We start from the raw sequence: 25948 nt of genomic DNA, 5'->3' as shown, positions 1-25948 counted from the left end.
CCCCTGGTGGCTTCTAGATTGCTTGGATCTTCTCTCACAGGGCCCGTTTTGCCACCAGAACTCCGGGGCCCTGTCTTTGACGGTGTGGCTGTCGAATCCTGGATTTTAGCCCAAGCCAGATTCTCTCCTGGGGTTTCTTCTACCATGATTCGTGCTAATAAACCAGCATCCGTAGGAGAAAAGGAGATTTTTGTGTACTCACTATAAAATCTTTTTCTCCGAGCCAATCATTGGGGGACAGAGCACCCACCTTATGTTAGCCTTTTGGCTTGTTGTTGTTTTTGTTTGTTCCTCTGTTTTGACATAGTTTACTTGTCTTGTTTTTAATATACTCCTACTGCTTTACTACCGAACTGGGTCATTACTGGCCAGTCAAGGGGTGTATACTGCAGAGGAGGAGTTCATTCTTTGTGTTTACTTAGTGTCCTCCTAGTGGCAAGCAGCATAACACCCATGGTCCTGTGTCCCCCAATGATTGGCTCGGAGAAAAAGATTTTACGGTGAGTACACAAAAATCTCCTTTTTTACCAATTAAATAATGTTAACCCCTTTAAACTTGAGTCTTATAAAATCATGTCCATAGGTTGTGTTTGGTATCTCTCACTTGAGTGGAGCTGAGTTCAATACCAGAAACAACCCAGCAGCAGCTGTTTCTGGATGGAAGCAGTCATGTTTTTCCAAATCTTAAAATTTCATTAAACATAGACATTTCCTGATAATCTTGCACTGTTTGAGGTCTTCTATGATATTGGAGCTTTCTCTGTGTATTCTTACCTTAATCATAATCCCTGCATGGATCCATTCCAAAAAATATAGAATAACTACAATTCAGTGTACCTATCTATGTACATGCCATAATAAACTCTGCTTTACCAATTGAAGCCTCTTGCTGCTGCATGGCAACATTTGTTGCATCATGGTGTCCCAACACAGATGTTCCCCTGAGCACATAGGAGACGTTTAATGGTAATGGGGCCTACATAGTGAAGATGAATTACCGTATTTTCCGGCGTATAAGACTACTTTTTGACCCTAAAAAATTGTCCCAAAAGTCGGGGGTCGTCTTATACGCCGGGTACGGCGTGTGCAGGGAGCGATCCTGCATTTCGGCGTGTGGTTCCCAGGGTCTGGAGGAGAGGAGAATCTCCTTCAGGCCCTGGGATCCATATTAATGTAAAAAATAAAGAATAAAAATAAAAAACATGGATATACTCACCCTCGGACGGGCCCTGGCTGTCACCGCTGCTAGCGTCTCCCTCCGTTCCTTAGAATACGGTGAGTGAAGGACCTTCAATGACGTCGCGGTCACATGAGCAGTCAGGTGACCTGACCGCTCATGTGACCGCGACGTCATTGAAGGTCCTTCACTCACTGCATTCTAAGGAACGGAGGGAGACGCTAGCAGCGCTGTGAGCCAGAGCCCGTCCGAGGGTGAGTATATCCATGTTTTTTATTTTTATTCTTTATTTTTTACATTAATATGGATCCCAGGGCTTGAAGGAGATTCTCCTCTCCTCCAGACCCTGGGAACCACACACCGTATAAGATGACTGGGCGTATAAGTTGACCCCCGTCTTATACAGCGGGCATATCCCAAATTCCATATTTTATATGGAAAAGTTGGGAGTCGTCTTAAACGCCCAGTCGTCTTATACGCCAGAAAATACGGTAGTTGCAAACACGGAATTACATTGTGTGATTGTTAATGTAAAACACGTACTTAACACAGCAACAGATATGTAGCCAATTGTACACAGTGATATAAAGGATCTCTTTTAGGGTGAGTGATATATATCTGCTGGGTGGATGAATGGTGGACCATTCTCATGTATTGTGAAGACCAAAAAGGAGAAGCCGAACATGTGATCAACAAGGAAGATTGGGACAGTTTGTATAAAGATAAAATACCTTTATTAGACAAATGGTAAGAGGTAACACAATATACAAGAGGTGCCCGCACATTAATAATTAAAGAAAAGCAGAATTAAATACAATAACATTTTTCCCTCCCCCATGACGGCACACCTGAGAGAGGGGATCCGCCCAGCCACGACAGGAAACCCTACTGAAAATAAAAGGGCGGTACCTCTCCCTCGCTTCAGTTGGGTTTCCTGTCCTGACAGGGACCCTCTTACTGAACACAGCGGTTCACTTACCCAGGTCCCGTCCCGGCGTGGAAGAATCAGGCAGCGCCTGTGCGTCGGGTTCGGGAGTCTGGAAGCGCCGTCCGCAGGTCCCCCGGGTCTCTGCGTCCGAGCGGGCGTTGAGCAGCATGGTCAGAGGGCTGTGTTCCCTTCCATGGCTGCCACGCCGCCCTCCCCTCTCTGCCGGCGTCCAGGTGCGGTGGCCGCTTCCGGGTCGCTCGTCTGACGTCACGCGCAAGGCACGCTGGGAATGGGCGTGCCCGCGTGACGTCGGGGGCGGGCGCCGGATCCAAGATGGCGGCGCCCATGATGAGAACGCCGGCCGGTGAAAGGGAACTCCGGCGGCACGGCAGAGAGTGGGAGGGGCTTAATTTGGGCACCGAAGGAGGCGGGGAGTGCAGTGGTCCCCCCATAAAAGGGGGTTAGACCACAGAAGACGCGCTCATGTCCATAAACTTCACCATGGAAGTAGGACAACAGGAGCAGCAGCAGCAGCCGCCTTCACAGCAGCAGCAGCAGCAAATGGAGCTCTCACCAGATGCCTTGCCGAGCCACCAGCATACCAAGAGCAGCCGCTCAAGTGGTAGGAACAGCAGTCGTTCTGTCCGGCAGGATTCGTCGGCGTCCAGGAGGGACGCTTCACGTGCATCTGTCCAGCCTCCAAAATCGGTACCCTTGATTGTCGGTAGTGGTGAGTGATCTACGTGAATGTCACCCTTATGGTAACAGGGTCCATTTTTGTCTGTTTTGATCACTAGGGGTCCAGGAAAGCGGTTGGTAAAACAAAGAACCGAGAGTGTGCCCTTTGTAGAAACCCGCTTGCAGTTCAGTGGCAGAAGGATCTCTGTGCTGACTGCATTACTAAAACCGTACAAGAAGAGACCCCTAATTTTGCCACTAGCCTAAAAGCCATAATACAGGCTGAAATAAAAGACTCCTTAAAATTGGCCCTTAGCGAACCAAGAAGGAGAAGCCGTAAGGCGTCCACAGACTCAGATGCCTCTCAGAGACAGGGGAGTCATAAAACATCCCGGTCTCCCTCTACCTCCTCGGCCTCTGTCCAGCCTTCAGATTCCTCCTCGGACAGTGATTCAGGAGGTCGTCCATGTTTCCCAACTGAGGACGTAGATAAACTGGTCAAAGCAGTTAGATCTGCAATGGGGCTTAAAGAGGAGAAGACACCTAGGTCACTAGAAGATGTCATGTTTGGTGGCCTAGAAGAAAAAAGGAAACGCACGTTTCCGGTTAATGCAAAAATAAAAGCATTAATTGACAAAGAGTGGAAAAAGCCCGAAAAAATGGGTTCCTTGCCCTCTTCATCCAAAAGGAGATATCCTTTTGAGGATAAAGACTCTGAGTCCTGGGAAAAAATCCCTAAGATTGACGGGGCAGTAGCCAAATGTTTAAAAAGATCATCCCTTCCGTTAGAGGACTCTGGTGTTCTCAAAGACCCGCTTGATAAGAAAACAGATAGTTTCCTGAGACACATCTGGGATGCCTCAGTGGGGGGCCTTAAGCCGGCGATTACGGGAACATGTACGGCCCGTGCCCTAATGGTCTGGCTACATCAGGTAGAAGATCAGCTGAAAAACAAAGTACCCAGAACTGACATCCTTGCAAATATTTCTTTGCTACAAGGAGCAGCAGCTTTTTTGGCAGACTCTTCTGCGGATTCCGCAAGACTAACAGCTAGAGCCGCGGGTTTGTCCAACGCGACAAGAAGAGCCCTCTGGCTCAAAGGTTGCCCGGGGGATTTGCCATCTAAACACAAACTGTGTTCTATTCCATGTGACGGCCAACTTCTCTTCGGGAAAAAACTTGAAGACATCCTGGAACATGCAGGAGATAAAAAGAAAGGTTTTCCCAACATCCCTAAAGATCCTAAAAAACCTTTTTTTCGGAGGAGAAGATATAATAGAGGTCGCCCCCCAGGGGAGAGGAAAAATTGGGATTTTAGAGATAAAAGAGGATCGGGCTATATGTTTAAAGGCCCCTCCACATCGGCAAAAAAATCCCCCCAATGACATTACGCCAGAAGTGGGAGGAAGACTCTCCCTCTTCTTTCCGGCCTGGGTAAATATCTCCCCCAGTATCTGGGTCACGAACATCATCAGAGACGGCCTAAAAATAAAATTCGTCTGTCCTCCCAGACGAAACTTCATAATAACTCCCCGACGGAAGTCTCAGCAGGAACAATCTGCCCTAGAAACCGAGATCTTGGGACTTGTCCACAAAAAGGTTCTTCAGGAAGTCCCGGTTCGGGAGGAAGGAGAGGGGTTTTACTCCCCCCTCTTCTTGATCCAAAAACCGGATGGTTCTTGGAGAACTATTATAAATCTAAGGAAGCTCAACCAATCCATAGAGAACTACACTTTCAAGATGGAGTCTATAAACACGACCATAAAACTTCTCTTCCAACACTGCTTCATGGCAGTAATAGACTTAAAGGATGCTTACTACCATATACCAATACATCAGGAATAGCTCTCTATATTCAAAATCAGGTAAAGCATTTTCAATATACAGCTCTTCCATTCGGCCTGTCTACAGCCCCCAGAGTTTTCACCAAAGTGATGGTGGAAGTGATGTCATACCTCCGGTCCCGGGATGTAGTAATTGTCCCATATCTGGACGATTTCCTGGTAATAGGGAGGTCAGAGTCCCACTGCACTCATCAAATATCAGTGGTAACATCAACTCTAATGGAGCTGGAGACACAAAAGAGAATAGTAAAACCAAAAACACTCAGTTTGAAAAAATGTTGCAGTAATCCGCAAGTGCTAGTAAAAGATGTAAAAAACAGGGTATTTGGTTGATACGTTTTTTGCAAAAAATGTATACTAAGCTGCTCTACCAATCTTCACGGTATACCCTTATCAGAGCAGTCCTAACTAATGTATGCAATCCCTATCTGATGTATTTAAAAACCTGATCATCTGTATATAACCTGTGTGAACAGGGTTCAGAGAGGAAAAATCCATGTGTGCATACAGGGTAGAACAGCTTTTGTGCAGATAGCCCAAGAGGAGTGGTGGAACTCCCCAGTCTTGTAGACACGAGAACAATTATGGAAACAGGAACACATGGGCTACTTGCACAGTGAACAAGTCTGCATGATCATGTTCACACACCACCAAGAAACCTGAAGACACAAAAGAGAATAGTAAAACCAAAAACACTCAGTTTGAAAAAATGTTGCAGTAATCCGCAAGTGCTAGTAAAAGATGTAAAAAAACAGGGTATTTGGTTGATACGTTTTTGGCAAAAACGTATCAACCAAATACCCTGTTTTTTACATCTTTTACTAGCACTTGCGGATTACTGCATCATTTTTTCAAACTGAGTGTTTTTGGTTTTACTATTCTCTTTTGTGTCTTCAGGTTTCTTGGTGGTGTGTGAACATGATCATACAGACTTGTTCACTGTGCAAGTAGCCCATGTGTTCCTGTTTCCATAATTGTTCTCTTGTGTCTACAAGACTGGGGAGTTCCACCACTCCTCTTGGGCTATCTGCACAAAAGCTGTTCTACCCTGTATGCACACATGGATTTTTCCTCTCTGAACCCTGTTCACACAGGTTATATACAGATGATCAGGTTTTTAAATACATCAGATAGGGATTGCATACATTAGTTAGGACTGCTCTGATAAGGGTAAACCGTGAAGATTGGTAGAGCAGCTTAGTATACATTTTTTGCAAAAAACGTATCAACCAAATACCCTGTTTTTTACATCTTTTACTAGCACTTGCGGATTACTGCATCATTTTTTCAAACTGAGTGTTTTTGGTTTTACTATTCTCTTTTGTGTCTTCAGGTTTCTTGGTGGTGTGTGAACATGATCATACAGACTTGTTCACTGTGCAAGTAGCCCATGTGTTCCTGTTTCTAATGGAGCTGGGTTGGATAATAAACATCCCCAAATCCAGACTACTGCCAGTAAAAATACAGTCCTTCCTGGGGTTAATACTGGACTCCGAGCGTCAGCTCTGCCTCCTTCCACAAAACAAAGAGGATAAGATAATAAACCTGACCAGTACAGCAATACGTCAACCCGCAATGACTCTCAGAAAGGCGATGTCCCTTCTAGGCTCGTTAACATCGTGTATACCGGCAGTAGAATGGGCACAATTCCACCTAAGACATCTACAGTGGGAAGTTCTCTCAGCTCAAAGACTGTTAAGAGGGCATTTAGAAGGAAATCTATGTCTCTCCCTGAGGGTAAGGGATTCCCTAGCTTGGTGGACTGTAGAACACCACCTGACAAAGGGGGTCCGGTGGAAAAATCCGGTCATAGACATCATCACGACCGACGCAAGCGGTACAGGTTGGGGAGCTCATCTGAGATCTCACTCTGTACAAGGTACCTGGTCCATACGAGAAAAAAACTATGGATCAAACGAAAAAGAGCTATGGGCAGTGGAGAAAGCCCCAAGACATTTTCTCCCTTTACTCCAGGGTCGCCATACTCGAATCCTAACAGACAATCGAGCAGTGGTGGCGTATGTCAATCATCAGGGGGGAACGAGGTCCAAAGGCCTCATGAATGCGTCAAAACTCCTCTTCCAACTGGCGGAACAACACCTGTTATCTCTGTCGGCACTACACATCAGGGGCATAGAAAACACTCAAGCAGACTTCCTGAGTCGCAGAGGCTTAAGACAGGGGGAATGGTCCTTAAACCCCCAGATATTTCAACAAATAGTCCAAGCCTGGGGCTCACCAGAAATAGACTTGTTTGCCAATTCTCACAACAAACAAGTCAGAAAATTCTGCTCCTTGAATCCAAGAGAACATCCCTTCGCAGTAGATGCCCTACTAATACCTTGGAAGTTTTCTCTGGCCTACGCATTTTCCCCGATAGTGATGATCCCAGCTGTGATCCGGAAGATCAGAGAGGATCAGGCGAGGATTATCCTCATAGCTCCATTTTGGCCAAGGAGACCATGGTTCTCCCTTCTAAGACAGATGTCGGTAACAGATCCATGGATTTTGCCAGAAATTCCGGACCTACTAACCCAGGGCCCAGTAACCCACTCTCAGGTGAAGGGCTTCCATCTGGCAGCCTGGAATTTGAGAGGGCGTTACTAAGTCGCCATGGATTCTCACCAGGTTTAATCTCCACCCTGTTGAAAAGCAGAAAACCCATAACTTCTAGAATCTATGGTAGGACATGGAAAAAATTTCTTGACTTCCTGGGTGAACCATTGGGGGAGGTGGCTCCAGTGGGTGCTATCCTAGAATTTCTGCAAGCAGGATTACATCTTGGGTTAGCAACCAGCACCCTTAAAGTTCAGGTTTCAGCCTTGGGGGCCCTGTATAACTGTAATCTTGCCTCAAATAGATGGGTTTCACGATTCATAAAATCTTGCAGTAGATCTCGGCCGGTCGTTATCCCAAAAATCCCTCCTTGGGATCTAAATTTGGTCTTAGAAGCTCTAACTAAACACCCTTTCGAGCCCTTACCGGAGTTATCACCTAAGTTACTTACCCTTAAAACAGTTCTTCTAGTAGCCCTAACAACGGCACGTAGGGTAAGTGATTTGCAAGCCCTGTCAATATCCCCTCCTTATACTCAGGTTTTTGATGACAGGATCGTTCTAAGACCAGACCCGGCTTATCTCCCCAAGGTGGTTCAAAAGTTCCATAGCAGTCAAGAGATTACCTTACCATCTTTCTGTAGTAATCCCAAAAATCCAGGGGAACAAAAGTTCCACATGCTAGATGTGAGAAGATCTATGTTACAGTACATATCTATGACTAGTCAGTGGAGGAAAGACCAAACCCTATTCATAGCCTTTCAGGGTAGCAAAAGAGGGTGTGGGGTAGCTAAAAGTACTATTGCTAGATGGATTAGGGAGGCCATTAGTTTATCCTACTCTGCGGGTGGCACTCCGGTTCCTGAAGGCATCAAGGCTCACTCTACCAGAGCCATGGCTACCTCCTGGGCGGAAAAGGCTGAGGTATCAATTGATCAAATTTGCAAGGCTGCTACCTGGTCCTCACCCTCAACTTTTTTCAAGCACTACCGGCTAGACCTTTCCTCCTCTGCTGACCTAACCTTTGGTAGAAGGGTACTCCAAGCGGTGGTCCCTTCCTAAGGTTTCATTCTACAAAAGTCTCTCAGGTGTGCCGTCATGGGGGAAGGGAAAACACCAGGGTTACTTACTGGTAACAGGTTTTTCCGGAACCCATGACGGCACCTGTATATTCCCCCCCTTTATCACCTTTTCGGTGTGCACTATTGTTTTGGGTGCTTTTTTAGTTAATATGATGTGGTGTTGGATTGCCATGTGTACTAACCAGGGGGGCCTCTCATGCTCTGAAAACCAACTGAAGCGAGGGAGAGGTACCGCCCTTTTATTTTCAGTAGGGTTTCCTGTCCTGGCTGAGCGGATCCCCTCTCTCAGGTGTGCCGTCATGGGTTCCGGAAAAACCTGTTACCAGTAAGTAACCCTGGTGTTTTAAAAACCAAACCACTTAGGCAATATATGAGCAATACATATTAACCTGAATATGCATTGAATGTAATGTGTAGGTGCATCAATGTCTGCAACAGTTGTCACCCTAGTCTAAATAGGAAGTGCAAAGCATAATCTTTGCCTGGTGTGCAGGTAAGTTATAACAGTATACTGACATCATTTATGTTGTATCCAGAATATTGGAGGTAGTGAGGTCAAGGAGAAATGATAATAGAGATCTAATTCCCGTGGGACCAGGGATGAAATAATTACCTGAGCGGATAGGTGGTTGCAGTGCGACGCACACCCCGGCGCGCGTTGCGGACCTTGTCGGAGTGTGCGCCGCATATATACAGTACAGACCAAAAGTTTGGACACACCTTCTCAGTTAAAGATTTTTCTGTATTTTCAGGTCTATGAAAATTGTACATTCACACTGAAGGCATCAAAACTATGAATTAACACATGTGGAATTATATACTTAACAAAAAAGTGTGAAACAACTGAAGTTATGTCTTATAGTCTAGGTTCTTCAAAGTAGCCACCTTTTGCTTTGATGACTGCTTTGCACACTCTTGGCATTCTCTTGATGAGCTTCAAGAGGTAGTCACCGGGAATGGTCTTCCAACAATCTTGAAAGAGTTCCCAGAGATGCTTAGCACTTGTTGGCCCTTTTGCTTTCACTCTGCGGTCCAGCTCACCCCAAACCATCTTGATTGGGTTCAGGTCTGGTGACTGTGGAGGCCAGGTCATCTGGCGTAGCACCCCATCACTCTCCTTCTTGGTCAAATAGCCCTTACACAGCCTGGAGGTGTGTTTGGGGTCATTGTCCTGTTGAAAAAGAAATGATGGTCCAACTAAACGCAAACTGGAAGGAATAGCATGCTGCTGCAAGATGCTGTGGTAGCCATGCTGGTTCAGTATGCCTTCAATTTTGAATAAATCCCCAACAGTGTCACCAGGAAAGCACCCCCACACCATCATACCTCCTCCTCCATGCTTCACAGTGGGAACCAGCGATGTAGAGTCCATCCGTCCACCTTTTCTGCATCGCACAAAGACACGGTGGTTGGAACCAAAGATCTCAAATTTGGACTCATCAGAACAAAGCACAGATTTCCACTGGTCTAATGTCCATTCCTTGTGTTCTTTAGCCCAAACAAGTCTCTTCTGCTTGTTGCCTGTCCTTAGCAGTGGTTTCCTAGCAGCTATTTTACCATGAAGGCCTGCTGCACAAAGTCTCGTCTTAACAGTTGTTGTAGAGATGTGTCTGCTGCTAGAACTCTATGTGGCATTGACCTGGTCTCTAATCTGAGCTGCTGTTAACCTGCGATTGCTGAGGCTGGTGACTTGGATAAACTTATCCTCAGAAGCAGAGGTGGCTCTTGGTCTTCCTTTCCTGGGGAGGTCCTCATGTGAGCCAGTTTCTTTGTAGCGCTTGATGGTTTTTGCCACTGCACTTGGGGACACTTTCAAAGTTTTCCCAATTTTTCGGACTGACTGACCTTCATTTCTTAAAGTAATGATGGCCACTCGTTTTTCTTTACTTAGCTGCTTTTTTCTTGCCATAATACAAATTATAACAGTCTATTCAGTAGGACTATCAGCTGTGTATCCACCAGACTTCTGCACAACACAACTGATGGTCCCAACCCCATTTATAAGGCAAGAAATCCCACTTATTAAACCTGACAGGGCACACCTGTGAAGTGAAAACCATTCCCGGTGACTACCTCTTGAAGCTCATCAAGAGAATGCCAAGAGTGTGCAAAGCAGTCATCAAAGCAAAAGGAAGAAGAGAACCTAGAATATAAGACATAATTTCAGTTGTTTCACACTTTTTTGTTAAGTATATAATTCCACATGTGTTAATTCATAGTTTTGATGCCTTCAGTGTGAATGTACAATTTTCATAGTCATGAAAATACAGAAAAATCTTTAACTGAGAAGGCGTGTCCAAACTTTTGGTCTGTACTGTAGATCTCTTCTATTATCAGCTCCTTGGTTGTTTGAGTCTAGGCCTTTCATATTATGCTTTGCATTTCCTATTTAGACTAGGGTGAAGCAGTTGCATACATTGATTCACCTGCATTTTCAGGTTAATATGTATCGCTCATATATTGCCTAAGTGGTTTGGTTTTAAAAATGTTATTGTATTTATGTTCTTCTTTTATTATTAATGTGTGGGCACCTTTTGTATGTGTTGTTACCTCTTACCATTTGTCTAATAAAGGTATTTATCTTTATACGAACTGTCCCAATCTTCCTAATTGATCACGTTTGGCTTCTCCTTTTTGGACTTCATTGTGTGATTTTTGCAATCTTACATTTACATTATCTTAATGATTGTACCCTTCTGTTTATCTCTTAATTACTTTCATGCAGCCTTAAAGTCTTCACCTATGATTGCCCAATCTTCGTTGGGCTCCAAGGAGATGACCAGTCTTCTAACCTCACCCAAGTACGTTCTGTGTCATAAATGTATCTTGAATTGTGTATCTCTCCAACAGCTCCACTTCCAACTTGTGCTTGATACAGTCAGTACGTCACCAGTGCTGCAGATGAAGGCGGCTGCTCTTTCTGAAAGCTAAGGGTACTTTCACACTAGCGTTTTTTTTAAATCCGTCACAATGCGTCGTTTTGCAGAAAAAACGCATCCTGCAAAAGTGCTTGCAGGATGCGTTTTTTCCCCATAGACTTCTATTGACGACGGATTGGCACACTTCGCATCCGTCTTGCAACGGATGCGTCGTGCTTTGGCGGACCGTCGGGAGAAAAAAACCCTACATGTAACATTTTTTTTCTCCCGACGGACTGCTTTTTCTGACCGCGCATGCGCGGCCGGAACTCCGCCCCCACCTCCCCGCACCTTACAATGGGGCAGCGGATGCGCCGGAAAAATGCATCCGCTGCACCCATTGTGCAATGCAGCAAACGCTAGCGTCGGAATCTCTCCCCGACGCATTGCGACGGGGAGATTCCGACGCTAGTGTGAAAGAAGCCTAAGAGGGCCTCCTCCTCTGTCTTGGCCGATGCATAGACCTCATGGCAGTCAATAGTAAAATGGAAACCATAGCGCATAAACATTACTTGAAAGTGTGTTTTTATTTCTTGTATGACTTTTCCTATCATATAGATTGATTACCGGTGTACTGTTCAATGTTGGAAAACAAAAAAGACTAAGCTTCAAGTGGCTATAGATACACTCGTCCAGCGTCTCATTGTATTCTTTGATTCTTTGGAAGCAAAATTGCCAAAACTGTGCAGTAGGGCCAGGACAATAGGTACAGTGACCATAAAAATGTACAGACACCTGTATTGTCAGTGGTGGAGAGTCGCTTTAATACTTCTCACTGTGCCTTCACACATGTTCCCCGTATCACCTGCCGCATTACACGCACGCGAACACACACTTTCTGATTACCCTGTGTTGTGTCATATGTGTGCATAAAAGTATCACTGCCCAAGAAATTTATGAATATATTTGTGGAAAAAAATAGCAATTGGCTATTGGCTCACTTGTCTGGGTGCACGGCCAAAGTAACAGCAACAGTCCAAACGATAGCCAGCACTCACGTCTTCTTAAAAGAATTGCTTTATTGATCCAGTAGTATAAAAAAAGCACAACAATTTCTACACAACAGCACAAAAAATAAAAAGCCAGAAAAGAAACATCCGCTGTCCTCCCAGGCAACATGTTTCATATCTAAGTAGTCATTTGTCAAGCCTGAATGAATATATTGTTGTATTTGATGCGTTAAATGCACATAAGCTCTTAAAGGGAATCTGTCACCATGAAAATGCTGTCCAGTCTGGTTCCAGAGCAGGGGGAACAGTTTTTTGAGGAAAGATTCAGTATGACCTGTGATTTAATCATTGAAACCTCTGCTCTTTCTGGGGTTTTCAGTCCAGTGACTGACAGCTTTCTTTGTGTGCACTGGACTGAAATATCACAGAAAGAGCAGAGGATTAAATGATTAACACACAAGTTATACAGTCTGTTTTTCACAAGACTATGTATCGATCTACTCCACTCCCCCTGCTCTATAACCTGATGCCTGCAGATTGGACTGCGGATTCATGGTGACAGGTTCCCTTTAAATGAGATCACGCCTGACAGAAATTAGACCGAGGTGAATCCATATAAGAAGATGGGCTAAAACACTCCACTTATATAATGCAATTTATATGGACCTTTTTATTTTTTTTCTGGTTTGTCTGTCCTCTGTGCACTAATAATAAGTAGATTTTTTTGCTTACCTGAAAATCTGTTTCTCATAGTCTTCATTGAGGGACACAGAACCATGTGGTAGTCTGCTGCCACCTGGAGGCTCAAACTATTATTGCAATGAAATAAAATTGGCTCCTCCCCAGCAGACTATACCTCGCCTGCTGGAGCCAGGCTTCCTCAGTTTTGTGAGAAAGCTGTAGAAAGAGAAAAGAATTAAGACAATAAGAAATATAACTGCATGCCCAACTGGGCAACCAAGGAAAGGAGCTGTGTCCCCCCCAATGGGGACTACGAGAAACAGATTTTACAGTAAATTAAAAAAAAAAAATCTCCTTTTCTCCTTCGCCACATTGGGGGACACTGGACCATGGGTGAATGCTGCTGCCACTAGGAGGCTGACACTACGTTGAGACAGAGTTAGCTCCTCCCCTGCAGTGTACACCCTCCTGCTGGCTCCCAGAGATCCAATTCAAGCTTAGTGTCTGTAGGAGGCACACCGGTCTGCTATTCAGACCAAAATCTTTTTTTTATTTTGATTTTTCGCTTTTTAATTTTTACCCGGACGAAGGGGTGATGGAACCTTTCAAGGCTCCGATCTCCCCGAACCAACAACAGGCGAGCATAGAGAGTGTCGCCTCTCCGTATCCTCTCCTGCGACGTGGGATGCCATTGCCTGGGCTGATTTTTGGGGCAACGGGTCTCTTAAAGAGCACCGATCTCCCCACACCTTTTAAGAGATGAGCACATGGAATGTCGCCTCCATGTATCCTCTTCTGCAGCCAGGCCTATTGCCGGACAACTTGCCCTGCCCACCAGATCAGACCCTTGGATGTACAGAGGCACGCTCCATCTTGGCGTCCGTGCAGCCCCTACTGCATCACCATTGAAAAAGCAGATGATGGAAGGAGGTGGACGGTTCCTCTCCACCCCCCTTTAAGCGATTGGTGGATTGAGGCTTTCCAAGCCTGCACCGTCCAAACAACTCCGGTCAGCACAGCTGCTCTGCAATCCCCTTCAATATGGGGTAAGTGCCATGGGGATCCTAGCAGTTTGGGAGGGGTCGTTCCTGGCAGTTTTAGGAGGGCTCCATAGTGGCAGGGACATCGCAGGGCTCCACAGCGCATTTCCGGAGGGCCGCTGGTGCGCGCCTGCCAAAGCCATAAATCTAGTCCCCGGCCTCGGCCAAGTGTAGGCCGCATTCAGATAGGCCCCGCCCACTGCTCATGTCCCTCCAGCGGCTCCGCCCACAGACCTGGCTTTTAACGCTTCATGCGAGAGTGCCTCCCAACTCTTGGCAGCCATCTTTCTTGCAAGGCACCCCTCTGTTCGGCTGCCTTTTCTGCACGTGTCAGCAGCCCTGGATGCCGGTCTTCTCCCATACTCAGCGCGCCGCCTCATCAGACTGTGGGACACAGGACTTGGGTAAGGAGACTGCACTAGGTGCTTCCTGCAGTTTTATTCCCCAGCGCTCCCAGGTAGCAGCTTTAACTTATATTGGGGTACATCATGTTGCAGCCTAAATCTAAAAAGTACATACCACCTTTTTCACTGCATGTACCACCTGCCAGGCTCCTCGGCCTCAAAGCTCCCCTTTCTGCTCAGTCTGTGATCCCCAATGCGCTCAGGAGACCTCCGCCACTACCGACCCCAGTGTACCTAGCCCCCCAGAGTGGGCTGCGTCACTGTCACAATCCATGGCTTCTTTGGCCAAAGCGATTGAATCCCTTCAAGACCCCTCTGCGGATCGAGGTAGTCACCTATCTGGGTTAAGAGACCCCCCCCCCCTCCCCCCTTACAGGGGAATCATTGGCCAGCAGGGGCCGATCACACCTGAAGGTACAGACATCCAGAAAATGGATCTGCATTACCTCACCAGAGCATTCATGCCATTCAGCCTCCGGTAACTCCGCTTCTCGCTCACCCTTTACAGGGGTTCGCAGCGAACAAGACTCAGAATATGAGTCAGAGGCATCTCTGGACCCGGATTACCCGGAGTTTCAATCGACTGCGGATACTCTTATTGAAGCCGTCAATCACGCGCTAAAAATTGACGATTGCTCTAGTTCGACCCTGGATCATGCGGTGTCCGGCAACACAGAGAGCAACCTGATAGGTGCTTTACGGGGAAAAAGTCCCTTGAGGCAAAATACCCCTTTTCTGCAGATCTTATCAAGGATTGGACGGAGCCTCCTTTAGTGGACCCTCCCTTGTCGCATTTATCGTCCAAAATGCTTTTATCCTTGCCTGATGGGGCTTCTATTAAAAATCCCACAGACTGACAAATAGATAACCTTGCTCGCTCTGTTTACGAAACCTCAGGTTCCTCTCTCTCCCCATCTGTCGCTGCGGCATGGGTCGCAAAGGCAATGGTTTTCTGGGCAGATGCCCTTGCAAAATCCATTCAGGACAGGGCTCTTCCATCAGAGACAGTGGATCTCGCCAAACAAATTGCCATGACCGGTGACTATGATGTATGCGTCTCTAGATGCAGCGAACTGCGCTGCACTTGCAGCTTCAAACGCCATCACCATTAGGCGAGCATTATGGCTTGGGAGCGGCGAGCGGACTCCTCTTCTAAAAAGTCCTTAATTTCTCTGCCTTTTCAGAGTGGATGACTGTTTGGAGAAAAGTCAGACCAGCTTATTTCCGATGCTACAGGAGGGAAAAGCACATTTCTCCCGCAGCAAAGGCCCAGGCGGACTTTTCAATGCCACCAACAGTTTTGATTACAGACCTTTCACTGTAGCCCGTTTTGGTCTACCTCCACAGCCTCGTCAAGATCGGGACGATCACCGCGTTGAGAGAGAGCCCCAGGTCTCGTACAGGCCCAACCAGCCCTGGAAAGGTAAACCTAGTCAATCCAGACCCAAGGGAACCAGGTTCTCCTCACAATGACTCGCGAAGTCATCCGGACGACACCACCAAAGTAGCCGGGCCGCCTGCTTTTTCAGCATGTCTGGCTTTCCGTCATTCACGACTAATGGGTGAGAGACCTGGTGTCTTCCGGATACAAAATAGAATTTTCCGCTTCTCCTCGAACGGTTCTTCTCTTCTCGTCTCCCAAATTCAGAGGCTCGGGCTCGCGCACTTTATTGCGCCATCGAATCTCTCTGGCGAAACGGGGTCATTGTTCCGGTTCAAGAACACAAGTGGTTGAGCGGTTTCTACTCAAACCTCTTCATCGTTCCAAAGGACGGGGCTGTGCGGCCCATTTTGGACCTAAAGTTGTTAAACAGGTATATCAAGGTCCGGCACTTCAAGATGGAATCCCTCCAATCGGTCATTTCTTTAATGGAAAATGGAGAATTTCTGGCATCCTTCGACATCAGGGATGCTTATCTTCACATCCCAATCTTCCCACCGCATCAAAGGTTTCTGTGTTTTGCCATTCAGGGGGACCATTTCCAATTCATGGCCTTACCCTTCGACCTCGCCACTGCTCCCAGGGTATTCACGAAGGTCATGGCGGCCGTGATGGCCGTTCTGCACTCCCGGGGAGTGGTCGTTTTGCCATATTTGGACGACCTCCTCATCAAGGGACCGTCCTACCAGGCTTGTGAGGACTGCGTCCACATTACCTTGGATACTCTTTCTCGCCAGGGCTGGCTGATAAACTTGGACAAGTCTTCCCCCGTTCCGGCCAAGCGGATCTCCTTCCTAGGGATGATCCTGAACACCTTCCAGTGGTTGGTTATGCTCCCTCTGTCCAAGGCCCAAGCCCTTGAGCTGGGAACCCGGACGCTTCGTCGTCCCTCCCTTTATTCCATTCGGTTTGCCATGAGGATCCTGGGAAAAATGGTAGCAGCAATAGAAGCTGTTTCCTTCGTCCAATTGCATCTCCGCCCTTTGCAACAAGTGATTCTGGACAATTGGGACAGGAGTCCCTTATCTCTCGATTGGCTATGTCTTCTGTCCGCATGGGTAAGGCAAGCGCTCAAATGGTGGACGTTGGAATCGTCATTCGGGGAAGGTCCTTTCTTCCGATTCACTGACTGGTAGTGACTACCGACACCAGTCTCTTCGGCTGGGTAGCAGTATTTCGTCACCACACTGCCCAGGGGCGTTAGACGAGTCAAGACATCCGATACATACTAGAGACCCGAGAGATCAGGTTTGCCCTGAGACGTTTCCACTCCCTCCTTGAGGGTCATCCCATTCGGATTCAATCAGACAGCGTCACAGCGGTGGCGTACATAAATCATCAGTGGGGTACCCGCAGCAGGGCGGCAGTGCGCGAGGTGTCCCGCATTCTCCATTGGACCGAGAACAACCGCTCTGTAATTTCTGCAGTGCATATCCCAGGCGTGGAAAACAGGGCGGCGGATTTTCTCAGCCGTCAGGGTCTCGCCTCAGGAGAGTGGGAACTCCATCCGGAGGTCTTCCAGTAGATTTGCCTTCGTTAGGGAGCTCCGGACATGGATCTGATGGCTTCCAGGCTGAACGCCAAGGTACCCAACTTCATAGCTCGATCTCGGGACCCCAAGGCCATCGGGGTAGACGCGCTTGTCTCCCCGTGGCATCAGTTCCATCACCCGTATGTCTTTCCTCCACTTCCCTTACTACCGAGGGTTATCCGGAAGATCAAGACGGAGGGGGTTCCTCTAATCCTAGTTGCCCCAGATTGGCCAAGCCGCACGTGGTAGATGGAGTTAGTGCAGCTCGTCTCCGACGTCCCCTGGCGTCTGCCAGATCGCCCAGATCTGCTCCGCCAATGTCCGATTTACCACCAGAACTCAGGGGCCCTACGTTTAACGGCTTGGCTGTTGAAACCTGGATCCTAACTCAAGCCGGTTTCTCCCAACAAGTATTCTCCACCATGATTAGTGCTCGCAAATCGACATCTGCTTGCATCTATCACCGCACCTGGAAAGCCTTCTTCTCATGGTGCAGGCACCGTGGACGTCCTCCTCTCGTCTTCTCGGTTCCCTCCATTCTGGAATTTCTCCATTCCGGTTTGGATTTCGGTTTGGCACTCAGCTCCCTCAAGGGTCAGATTTTGGCTTTATCCGTTTTGTTCCAACGCAAGATTGCTTCAAATTTACAAGTGAGAACTTTCGTTCTGGGAGTCTCCCACGTGAGCCCCCCTATAGGATGCTGGTTTAGGCCTGGGATCTTAATTTGGTCCTAGGTGCTCTTCAGGAGAATCCTTTTGAACCTTTGCAAGACGTTTTGCTGACTGTTCTTTCCTGGAAAGTTGTTTCTCTTGTAGCAGTAACCTCTATCAGATGAGTCACAGAGCTAGCTGCCCGTCGTGTCGATCGCCTTTTCTTACCTTCCACCAGGACAAAATGGTCCTTCGTCCATCTCCGTCCTTTCTGCCCAAGGTGGTCTCATCCTTCTACCTTAATGAAGACATCGTTCTTCCCTCCTTTTGTCCAGTGCCAAGACATCGTGTTGAAGAGGCCCTTCACACCCTGGATGTAGTAAGGGCTCTCAGGAGGTACATTTCGAGGACTGTACCCTTCCGTAAGTCGGACGCCCTTTTCGTGCTACCTGAGGGTCACAGAAAGGGTTTAGCCGTTTCTAAAGCCACGATAGCCAGATGGATTCGGTCGGCTATTCAGGAGTCCTATCGGGTCAGGGGCAGACCTATCCCGGCGGGGATTAGGGCACACTCAACTCGGTCGGTGGGCGCTTCTTGGGCCATCCGGCATTGGCAGAACAGTTTTGAAAGGCCACAACTTGGTCCAGCCTGCATATGTTCTCTAACCACTACAATATCCATACTCCATCATCTGCTGATGCGGCCCTTGGCAGACATATTCTGCAAGCGGCTGTAGCGCATCTATAGTCAGTTGGTACACGGAGTTAATCGGTTATGTTGTTTCCCATCCAGGGACTGATTTGGGACGTCCCATGGTTCTGTGTCCCATGGTTCTGTGTCCCCCAATGTGGCGAAGGAGAAATAGGAATTTTTGTGTACTGCCGTAAATTCCTTTTCTCCAAGCCACTCATTGGGGGACACAGCACCCACCCTGTTAGCCTTATGGCTTGTATTTTGGTTTCTTCCTTACTCTGACATGTTGTACTCTAATATGATGTTATATGTTGACTAGCTATTGAACCCGTTCTACGCCCGGGTGGCGAGCATTTATATTGGTATATGGTCTCCATCCTCTCATGTGCTGCTCCATCCTGCGTCCCCATCCTGTCATGTGCTGTTCCATCCTGCGCCCCCATCCTGTCATGTGCTGCTCCATCCTGCATCCCCATCCTGTCATGTGCTGCTCCATCCTGCGTCCCCATCCTGTCATGTGCTGCTTCCATCCTGCACCCCCGTTCTGTCATGTGCGGATCCTGTGCACACGCTGCCTGATTCCTTTCTGACACCATTTTCTTGGTCCTCCTGCTGCCGGAAAGCGCGAACTGCGCAGGCGCCGATTCCGGCAGCAGGACCAAGAAAATGGCGGCGGAAAGGAATCGGGTGGCGTAAGTAACAAATTGCTGTGGCATGAAGTGCCACAGCTTCATGCCACAGCAATTTGTTACTGACGCCACCTGATTCCTTTCCGCCGCCGTTTTCTTGGTCGTCCTGCTGCCGGGATCGGCGCCTGCGCACACTGAGTGTGTCTTCAAGAAAATGGCGCTGGAAAGCTTGGACTGTGCAGGCGCCGATCCCGGCAGCAGGAGGACCAAGAAAATGGCGGCGGAAAGGAATCAGGTGGTGTAAGTAACAAATTGCTGTGGCATGAAATATTGTCCACGGTGTCCCCACGTCCGGGTCACGGATCATAAATGCCCCCCCTGCTCCCCCCTTTTTCCCTGATACTGGCTATAATGTAACGCTAGGCGCGTCGTGCCTGCGCAGTCTATAAAGGCTTCGGACATAGTGACGCTCCCAGCGTTATAGATAATGATCTTCTCTTGCTTTTGCACTGAACTGGATCTGGATAAAAATAGGTTTTGGTCTGAATAGCAGACCTGTCTGAATAGCAGACCTGTCTGCCTCCTACAGACACTAAGCTTGAACTGGTTCTCTGGGAGCCAGCATGAGGGTGTATACTGCAGGGGAGGAGCTAACTCTTTTTGTCTCAACTTAGTGTCAGCCTCCTAACGGCAGCAGCATAACACACGGTTCTGTGTCCCCCCAATGAGTGGCTCGGAGAAAAGGATTTTACGGTGAGTACACAAAAATCCCTATTTCTCTTTTGTCCTCTTGGGGAACACAGAACCATGGGACGTCCTAAAGCTGTCCCTAGGCTGGGATAGTATTAAATATTATACCGTAACCACCTACTTTTTCGACGTAACATAAGCGGAAGTCGTCTGCAGTATCTTCCTAACAAGGCTTATATCTGCTGAAGCGAAAGTGTGCACCCTGTAAAGCTTGGAAAACATCTGCAGCTATGCCCTATGTTGCTTTACAGAGCTGCAAGGCTGATGCCTTGATGACCAAGCGCCCAGGAAGCTCCCACCGCCCAAGTAGAGTGCGTCCTAATTTTTAATGGGGCTGGCCTGGGCTTAGCCTTATAAACCTGGATAATAGCAGTCTTTATCCAGTGGGCGATGGTCGCTTTAGAAGTGACTTGACCCTTAAGAGGGCTATGTGGTATAACAAATAAGGAATCAGAACGCCTAAATGAGGCAGTAGCCAATAAATAATATCTTGCGACTCTAACAGCGTCCAACCTGTGCAGAGCTTTCTCCCTAGGATGAAATGGTGCCAGACAAAAGGAAGTCAAAACAATATCTTCATTAAGGTGTAAAGTCAAAGCCACCTTCTGGAGAAAAGACGGAACCGGCCTCAACACTACCTTATTCTGATGAGGAATGACGTAAGCAAGAAATAGCTGCAACCTCCGAGACCCTCCTAATAGAAGTGATGGCTATAAGGAAAGCTACCTTTATAAGAAAGAAAAAGCGCAGAGATCTCTTTGATCAGCTCAAAAGGTGGTGATTGAAGAGACTAAAACAAGACTCAGATCCCAAGGGTCCAGAGGAGCCTGATAGGGTGGCTTAACATGTGCCACCCCCTGGAGAAAAGTTCTAATTTGGGCTATTGATGCTAAATCCTTCTGAAACAAAATAACCAGGGAGGACACCTGACCCTTGAGCTAGTTAAACTCCCAGCCCAATCCGAAGGAGAGCAGCACTGGCCAGGAAAAAGCTACAAGCAAAGTTGACTCACACAAACAAAAATAAGCCTTCCAAGTGCGATGGCAGACCCTCAGATATGTCAGACTGACTCAGTCCTGCTGTTCTCAAAATCACAGCTTCTACAGCCATACCATCAATTTGAGCACCAGTAAATTTGGATGGAATAACGAATCCTGGGACAGATGGTCCGGGTGGTTCAGTAGAGCCCATGGGACATACGCCAGGAGATTGACCTCATCCGAATACCTGGCTCTCCAAGGCCAATCTGAAGCAATGAGAATGACTGGAACACCCTCTGTCCTGATCTTCTTGAGAAGTCTGGGTAGAAGTAGTAGAGATGGAAAGAGATGAGGCAGAAATAACTGGGACCAAGAGATTGCCAGGGCGTTGACTGCAATCGCCTGAGGGTCCTGGGACCATCTCAAAAATTTCAATACTTTGTGATTAAGTCTGGATGCCAGTAGATCTACATCCGGCATATGCCACGAGCGACAGATCTGCATGAACACTTCTGGGTGAAGAGCCGACTGTCCTGCAGGTAGCTACTGGAGACTTAAAGTCTGCCTCCCAATTGTCTACCCCCGATATGTGAACTGCAGAGATTAGAGGAATTTTGTCCTCTACCCAGTCCAGAATCCCTATGACTTTAGCCATGGCCGATGGACTTAGTATGCCCCTCCCTGTGTTTGATATTCGCAACTCCTGGAGTAAGTGCTGCCATTGTAGCTGAACGCTCCGGTCACGAGTGCCGGCGGCAGTGCCGGGTATTGAGGCAAGAGACTCGCGCGAGTTTCTCGCATTGCACTCGCAAGTATGACCCCGGCTTAAAGGTTGCTCTCCAGAGTTCCTGAGAGACCTTTGGTCCTACCTGACTCATTTGGTGCAGTAAACTGGTGAAAGGGACAGACCTCCAAAAGGGACGGCTGGCCTTGGACTGAGGAAGCAGAGTGTTTCTACCACCTGTTGCTTCTGAAATGATCTTGTCCAATGGATTCACAAATAAGCAGGACCTGTCAAAGCTTTCCTGGAAGCCAAGTCCACCCTCCATACCTTGATCCACAGCTTTTGGCAAATTGTGACTCGAGGATGTTGACAGAACAGAGATACTTCCTTGCCTGTGCAATCTAATTAGCGATCTAAACTAATCCCAGATCCTAGAAGCCAGTCAACAAACTGTTTCAAATGCTTATCCCATGCATTACTGACTTGGAAACCCATGTGGCAGAAAAGGCTGGACAAAGGGCAAAAAACCTACTTCCTCAAAAGCGGACCTCGCCACAGACCCTATAAGAGTGTCTGAGAGATCCTTAAGCATTGCAATCTCTGCAAGAGGTAGAGATGTCACCTTAGATTAGCGAGAAACAGCGTATCTACCACCGTTGGAGTAGATCAAGCAGCCACCAGCTCTGTGAAGGGATCTAAAACCTTCATACGGTTATGCTTCTGAAAGCTGACACCAAACTATCCATCATTTCTCTTAGTTTTTCCAACTGATAAAGATCTAGAATGAATACTGAACTAGAACTTGATTCTGAATACTGAGGGAAGCGAATCGCCTGGGAAGGGGAAAAGGAATATTTGCGCCTCCCCTGTGAAGGCGACCAGGACAAGGAAGTATCCTGCAGAAATCTGGACTACTTTCGTAACCAGCCATATTGGTATGTGCTGGCTGGAGGATCCGACTCGCTCACAATGGCAATCAGTGTTCCTGGAGCGGTAGTAGTCACTGGCAATCATTCCACAACGGTAACCAGTGTTCTGGATCCCTTGGTTAGTTTGGCTACAGACTGAGCTTAATCAGGAGCCCAAGCCGGTGGGGCCACATTCTACTCAGCTGTCAGTTATCCTCTGTGCAGCTACCATCAAGGGAGCAGGAGGGATACAGGCAGCACAATAGGCCACAGAATGACCAAGGGAAAACTTACTATGCTTGTGTGACTTGTAATAGTAAGTGGCAAGTGCAGACTTCACTAATTGTCATGCATGTCTCTAGGCTCAGACTTTATAAGTGAGAAAAGACAGAAAAAAATAGACTACTAAACAGTGAGACAAAAACCATTGGAGTGCCTAGAATCAGCCCCCAGTAGCCAACAGCCTACCTCGTCCACAATGTAGGAACCTATGTCCCCTGTGAGCTTTCGATCTTGCGAGGAGGAAGACGCCGAGGTGCTTCGGTGCCCCACACCGTTTCAAAGTGCCGAAGCCAGGAAGAGGAAGGGGTGGAGCCAGAGGGGCTGGCACCTGGGAGGGTTAAGATTTTCAGAGTGGCTAATTCTGCCTCTCTTCAGGTAACAAGTGGAGTAGCGTTGTTTTGTGTGCTTTCGAGGAGTTTGTCTTGAGCCTCTCCATAACATATTCTTAAAGTTACGTTTGTAGATGTTTGCATTTCCAGCGGCCATGACTCAATGTGGCTTGTCTGAGCTAGTTACCCTTCCTGCAGGGCTTCCTTCATTGTTTTTCTTAAGACAAGGTGGTCTTACACTTCATGCCATTTTTTTCTTGTACAGGTGAGCTCTGCCTTCCACATCAATGAGGACATCATCTTCCTCTCTTTTTTTTTTTTGCTCATCTCAAGCTCATCCTGTGAGCTTTCCCTCCATCATCTGGATCTTTTTATCCTCCCTGACAAGCTTTGCAATAGCCTGTCAGTATCCAAGAAAATTATTTCCAAATGGATTAGATCTGCTGTGGTAGCCTACAAGGCCCAGGTTGAACATCTTCCCTTTGGGTCGCTACGTTCCACTAGAGCAGTGGGTATCTCCTGGGCAGTAAACCATTGGGCCTTTGTGTTCCAAAGTGGGTATCTCCTGGGCAGTAAACCATTGGGCCTTTGTGTTCCAGGTTTCCATGGCTGCCACCTCGGCCTCTGTCCACACCTTTCCTCGGGTTCGATAAGCTCTGCTCTATGCCCCAAACTGGCCTCTGCAGAAACCATAGGGTGCTGCAGGCCTCTATCTGCTACGTGGTGCACATGGTCACCTATTTTTTTTTCCCACCTGTTTGTACTGCTTTCAGACGTCCCACGGTCTTGTCGTCCCACGGTCTTGTCGTCCCACGGTCTTGTCGTCCCACGGTCTTGTCGTCCCACGGTCTTGTCGTCCCACGGTCTTGTCGTCCCACGGTCTTGTCGTCCCACGGTCTTGTCGTCCCACGGTCTTGTCGTCCCACGGTCTTGTCGTCCCACGGTCTTGTCGTCCCACGGTCTTGTCGTCCCACGGTCTTGTCGTCCCACGGTCTTGTCGTCCCACGGTCTTGTCGTCCCACGGTCTTGTCGTCCCACGGTCTTGTCGTCCCACGGTCTTGTCGTCCCACGGTCTTGTCGTCCCACGGTCTTGTCGTCCCACGGTCTTGTCGTCCCACGGTCTTGTCGTCCCACGGTCTTGTCGTCCCACGGTCTTGTCGTCCCACGGTCTTGTCGTCCCACGGTCTTGTCGTCCCACGGTCTTGTCGTCCCACGGTCTTGTCGTCCCACGGTCTTGTCGTCCCACGGTCTTGTGGTCGTCCCACGGTCTTGTGGTCGTCCCACGGTCTTGTGGTCGTCCCACGGTCTTGTGGTCGTCCCACGGTCTTGTGGTCGTCCCACGGTCTTGTGGTCATCCCACGGTCTTGTGTCGTCCCACGGTTTTGTGTCGTCCCACGGTTTTGTGTCGTCCCACGGTCTTGTTGTCCCACGGTCTTGTGGTCGTCCCACGGTCTTGTGGTCGTCCCACGGTCTTGTGGTCGTCCCACGGTCTTGTGGTCGTCCCACGGTCTTGTGGTCGTCCCACGGTCTTGTGGTCGTCCCACGGTCTTGTCGTCCTACGGTCTTGTGTCGTCCCACAGTCTTGTGTCCTCCCGTGCTATTAACGATAACACTGAATTTCTCTATCGCTTCATTGGGGGACACGGCAAACTATGGGTGTACGCTGCTGCCACTAGGAGGCGGACACTATGCACAAAAGTTACATTGCGGGACACACCTTGTTCCTGCCAGAGGATCACTTCTTGTTGCCTGTGGCCTATGTGTTTGTTCTTCCCCAGATTCTTGATAATTTTTTGAGGTTTTGGGTTTCTCTTCTACTGCTTTTGGCACTAAACAAAGTTGCCTTGGGTCTGAGGAGAGGATATAGCCCACACAGGCGCAGCCAACACTTCTTTTTTTTTTATGCTTAGTGTTGAGCTTCTTAGTGGCAGGGCAGTTGCCCGAGGTCCTGTGCCCCCCAATGTATTCAACAAGAAAAGTATTTTACGGTGATTCCAAAATCCAGTTTTTGGACGCCTACCTGTTCATTATAAATTGACACAGTACATTTAGAGTTCTTCTACATAACCTCAGTATATTGTAACTCTTTTATCTTACAAATCTATATTTTCTTCCTCTTCCATGCAGGCTGATATCTGAAAATGCCCCGTCAGGCGCTGTTTCTTCAACCCTGATCCCAAATACATCCGCCCCCAGTGCTTTTCACTCCATCCAGAGCCGGCTAGCTTCCAGTATTTCTCCGGCCGTTCAGCACCAACAGTCTGGAGCAATGGCAGGTACTGATGAAGAAAATGACTTAGATATATGTGTCCAATCTATTATCATTATTCACAAGACAGGCTTTGTATTTATCAGTATGTGTTTCTCTGTGTTTTAGGAACAAGTCCTGGAGCCTCTGCCAGCAGCCTTCTGCAGGGGTTGAGTTTCAGCCTTCAAGATATTGGTGGTAAATCAGCTGCCCTCCCCATCACTACAGCCAACAATGGATCCACCACACAGGTAATTATACACTATAGCCTGATAGTGTATGTAAAACATTGATATTAACTTGTGTTTAAAGTCCTACACAGTACAAATAATAGCTGATGAAAATGCACAGTGCAGGGGTGCACTACTTTTTGTGGTCTGGAGGCAATGTTGTCATGTTTAATTGGATCCTAATAGCTTGGAAATGCAGTGCAATCAGATCAAAAGAGCATGAATGCCATCTCACTGTGACAAGGTGTACCCAATAAGAATGGTCCCTAATGCTAGTAACTCACCTCTGTGTGCCA

General features: G+C 47.8%; 1 protein-coding gene across 4 annotated transcripts in view; it reads left to right on the top strand.

Annotated features, from left to right (window-relative positions):
* KANSL3 (KAT8 regulatory NSL complex subunit 3) overlaps window positions 1-25948 on the top strand; it is a 170791-nt gene that overhangs the window by 96119 nt on the left and 48724 nt on the right. For all 4 annotated transcript variants that reach the window (XM_069766622.1, XM_069766621.1, XM_069766620.1 and 1 more), the window contains exons 17-19: window positions 10990-11065; window positions 25302-25450; window positions 25552-25673. In XM_069766622.1, coding sequence (XP_069622723.1) covers window positions 10990-11065; window positions 25302-25450; window positions 25552-25673 — 347 coding nt within the window. The remainder of the gene's footprint in view (window positions 1-10989; window positions 11066-25301; window positions 25451-25551; window positions 25674-25948) is intronic.

The sequence above is a fragment of the Ranitomeya imitator genome, chromosome 4, assembly GCF_032444005.1.
Source record: "Ranitomeya imitator isolate aRanImi1 chromosome 4, aRanImi1.pri, whole genome shotgun sequence".
Lineage (NCBI taxonomy): Eukaryota > Metazoa > Chordata > Amphibia > Anura > Dendrobatidae > Ranitomeya > Ranitomeya imitator.
The sequence above is the reverse complement of the archived record's forward strand: the minus strand, read 5'-3'. Positions and strand labels throughout refer to the sequence as shown.